Source organism: Tiliqua scincoides, chromosome 4 (assembly GCF_035046505.1).
Source record: "Tiliqua scincoides isolate rTilSci1 chromosome 4, rTilSci1.hap2, whole genome shotgun sequence".
NCBI lineage: Eukaryota > Metazoa > Chordata > Lepidosauria > Squamata > Scincidae > Tiliqua > Tiliqua scincoides.
In genome coordinates, this window is record NC_089824.1 from 104,744,726 (window position 1) to 104,748,812 (window position 4,087).

Here is a 4,087-nt window from a genome sequence, read left to right on the forward strand (position 1 = left end):
TGCATGTAACACACGAACTCTACGTTATCTCTGAGCTACATCTCCTTCCCAAATATGAATACATGGCCAAATATCAAGGGTTTCAAAAATATGGCTAATACCTTACCAGCAAAATATGCCTTCTGTCATGGGTAACCAATCTATGTGGAAGCAAAAGTGTTTTGATCTAATTTTATTTTGATAAATTAAAGTCAATATGTACACCTAATCTGTGGAATGAATTCTCAGTTACGAAACATGATTCAGATTCATTGTTTAAAGTGTACAGGTTTACTTTTCAAGCAACAATATTAGAAAATAATGTTGGCAAGTTGCATATTAATTCTAGAATATGACTGTTAAAAGTCTGGGAAATTTTAAAAAAAATTAAAAAGGAAGAAAGCATTTTAATGGCATTTATACCAATTGTCACAAGATGTCGCTACGCACTGAAAATCGAAATGCTCTTTGGAGAGAAAGACCAAAGCCCCTCCCAGCTGTCCAGCAAGAACCGAGACTGAGAAGACAGAATGGATATAGCAATATAATTGTTGGCTGTTTCCTAGCATTTAGTGTCAATGAAAGAGTGTGGATTTAATTTTTAACAGCTGGAGTCAAGTCTTCCATTGCTATGGTTGTTTTCCTCCAGTGCTGCCTAGCAAGAAGGCAGTTGCTGCAGCTATTTTTTCTCTGCATTGCTTTGGAAATGGGGAATGGCCAGCTCCATTATTCTGTGCTTGAGGAATCCCAGCACGGCACCTTTGTGGGCCGCATTGCTCAGGACCTGGGACTGGAGGTGGATGAACTGATGCCTCGAATGTTCCGGATGGAATCCCAAGGTGATGGAAACTATTTGGAGGTAAATATCCAGAATGGAATCTTGTTCGTTAATTCTCGGATAGATAGGGAGGTGCTGTGTGCCAAGAATCCTTTGTGCTCCATTCACCTGGAGGTGATTATAGATAAACCCCTGAGGGTTTTTCATGTAGAGGTGGAGGTCAAGGACATAAATGATAATGCTCCAGTGTTTTCTCGAAAGGAACAAAATGTCTTTGTTTCAGAAATGAGAACACCAGGCTCATTTTTCCCACTGGAGGGAGCCTCTGATGCAGATATCGGTCCGAACTCTCACCTCACCTATACTCTCAGTCCCAGTGAATTCTTTACATTAGATCTTCAGAGGAAACATGATGAAAGCCAATTATTAAGGCTTCTTTTGAAAACTTCTTTAGACAGAGAGGTCAAGGCTGTACATCGTTTGCTGCTGACTGCCACTGATGGGGGGAAACCAGAGCTCAGTGGCACAGCACAGCTGGTGATTTCTGTGCTGGATGAAAATGACAATGCGCCTGCCTTTAATCAATCTCTTTACAAAGTCCAAATGGCTGAAGATGTTCAGAGTGGGAAATTGGTGATTAAATTGAATGCTACGGATTTGGATGAGGGAATCAATAAGGATATTACATATTCATTTCAGAACCACGTGCCCACTAAATTAAAAAACACATTTGCCTTAGATTCCATTACGGGGGAAATAAGAATAAGAGAAAAATTAGACTTTGAGGAAAACCATCAGTATGAGATTCAGGTGCAAGCTACTGATAAAGGGAGCAACCCAATGACAGGATATTGTAGTGTTGTGATCGAAGTACTGGATGTCAATGACAACACTCCTGAGATATTGTTGAAGTCTCTGTCAGTACCAGTACCAGAGGACTCTCCACCAGGGATGGTGGTGGCCCTGATCAGTGTCTCAGATAGGGATTCTGGGGTCAATGGGCAAGTGAGCTGTTCCCTGCATCCCCCTAGGATCCCTTTCAAACTAGTGTCCAACTTCAAGAATTACTATTCTCTAGAGGTGGCTGAGCCCCTGGATCGAGAGAGGGTGGCTGAGTACAGGCTAGTTGTGACAGTGCAAGACCAAGGGGCTCCATCGTTATCTGCCACCAGCAACCTGGTGGTACCCATTGGCGATGTGAATGACAATGCGCCCACTTTTTCACAACCCTCCTACACAGTCTTCATAAAAGAAAACAACCCACCTGGTGCTCACATCTTCACTGTATCTGCCTCCGACCCAGATGTAGCTGAGAACTCCTTGGTCAGCTACTGGCTGGATGAGAAACTCTGGCAACTGTCAAGCTACATCTCTGTGCATTCAGAAAGTGGGAAGGTCTATGCCTTGCAGCCCTTGGACTATGAAGAGTTGAAGCTGCTGGAGTTCCAGGTGAATGCTAAAGATGCTGGGCTGCCCTCCTTAAGTGGCAACGTGACAGTGCAAGTCTTTGTAATTGATGAAAATGACAACGCACCGGCAGTGTCAGTGCTGTCAGAAGAGTCACCTGTCCTGCTTGTGCTGCCAGTGAAAGCTGGCCAGGTAGTAGGCAAGATACGTGCCCTGGATTCTGATTCAGGTTACAATGCATGGTTGCGCTATGAGCTACATGAGGCAACCGCTGGCCCTTGGCGGGTGGGGCTATACAGCGGTGAGATCAGTACAACACGTGTCATGGATGAGATAGATGGCAGTGGTAGTGGCCAGAATTTACTGGTGCTGGTGAAGGACCATGGCAAGCCAATGTTGTCTGTCACTGCAACACTGAGTGTGTCATTGGTGACAAGTGCCCAGGTTACTCACACTGATGCTCATCTTCCCAGGACAGGAGGGAGCCCGAAGCCTTCAGTGGACAATGTTAATGTCTATCTGATCATCGCCATCTGCTCAGTGTCTAGCCTGTTCCTGCTGGTGATCATAGTATACGTGGCCTTGCGATGTCAGAGCCAAGCAAAGGAAGCAATGATGTATGGGCCTGGTACTGCTACACTTGTATGTGCCAGTGAAGTGGGGAGCTGGTCGTATTCAAATCGTCACAGCCATATCCTGGCAGGGGTCAGTGGTGAAGCTGGTATCAAGAGTGACCTTATAGCTTTCAGCCCCAACATTCCTCCTCCTCCAGGCAGTGAGAAACAGGAGCAAATACTTTGTGATTCATCAGTTCAGGTGAGTTCTGCATGTTGAGAAACATTTTGGTGTTTTTTTTAACCATTATTTTTATTGAAACAAAGATTTTTCCTTGTGACTAAAATAAAAACGAACAGTGCAATTCTGTACACATTTAGAAGTAAATTTCACTGTCTGCAGTGGAGCTTACTATTGTTTAAATATGCATAGGATTGCAGCCTTAGGTCAGTGACAACACATTTACAGGCTACTAGACTACTGACTATATATAATACATACTGTAGGGGGGGCAATAAGGCAGAACAGCTTGGCAGAACATTATGTATTTTATCATACATAATTGTAGCCATCGTAAATTATATATTTCATGACTGAAGATTACTGTTGAAGTTACAGGCAAAAACTTTTGAATATCAGAATTTGGGGTATGTATTGCAAAATCACTGATTGCTGTCTTCATCCTTCCCAAAATTAAAGCATATGGTTCACTTCCAAAATAATTGAAAATATATAAATGCTTTACTAACTACTGCAATTAGAAACTTATATGTATGTGCGTTTGTTTTGGAGAGGTCCTTTTGGATCTTCTTTGCTATTTACCACCCTGAATAGTTTGGACATCTGCAAACTTGTCCATCTTGCAGTTTACACCAACTCCAAATAATTTATGAATTCAAAAACTACTGGTCCCAATGCAGATCATCTGAGAATCTCACTTCCAATTTTACTTCACAGGAAAAATTGCCTATTTATTCTTACACTGTTTCCAGTTCTTTAACTAATTATAAATGAACCTGTTCATTTCCATGATATCATGACTTTTGGATACTTATGTAATCATGTATTGCTTTATCAATTTTGTATTTTCTATTTGCAAATAATTGCTCTGCTGCCAGTGATGGGGTTGTGTCTTGTGGTGGGTGGGACAGGATGGAGGTGGGGCAAGATGATTAGCTTGCTGCAAGAGGGAGAAGGAAAGTGGGCAGCATTGTCTATACTCCAGTTCTGTGCATGCTTACCTGAGAGTAAGCTCTACTGAATACAATGGAACTTCTGAGTAAACATGTTTAGGATTGTGCTGTGAAATTATTAGATTAGCAAGTTAAACTACCATAGTGACAGAGACTATTAAAGGGTTGAATATTA

At 42.2% G+C, this 4,087-nt stretch overlaps 1 protein-coding gene across 1 annotated transcript; it reads left to right on the forward strand.

Moving 5' to 3' along the window:
* Positions 1 to 610: 610 nt before the first annotated feature.
* LOC136648381 (protocadherin alpha-3-like) lies at positions 611 to 2,998 on the forward strand. Its single transcript, XM_066624490.1, has one exon. The coding sequence runs from the start codon at positions 611 to 613 to the stop codon at positions 2,996 to 2,998; it is 2,388 nt and encodes a 795-aa protein (XP_066480587.1).
* The last annotated feature ends 1,089 nt before the right edge of the window (positions 2,999 to 4,087 follow it).

Excerpts from the sequence above, each read along its gene's own strand:
- LOC136648381 (XM_066624490.1), top strand. The coding sequence starts at position 611 with ATGGTTGTTTTCCTCCAGTGCTGCCTAGCAAGAAGGCAGTTGCTGCAG.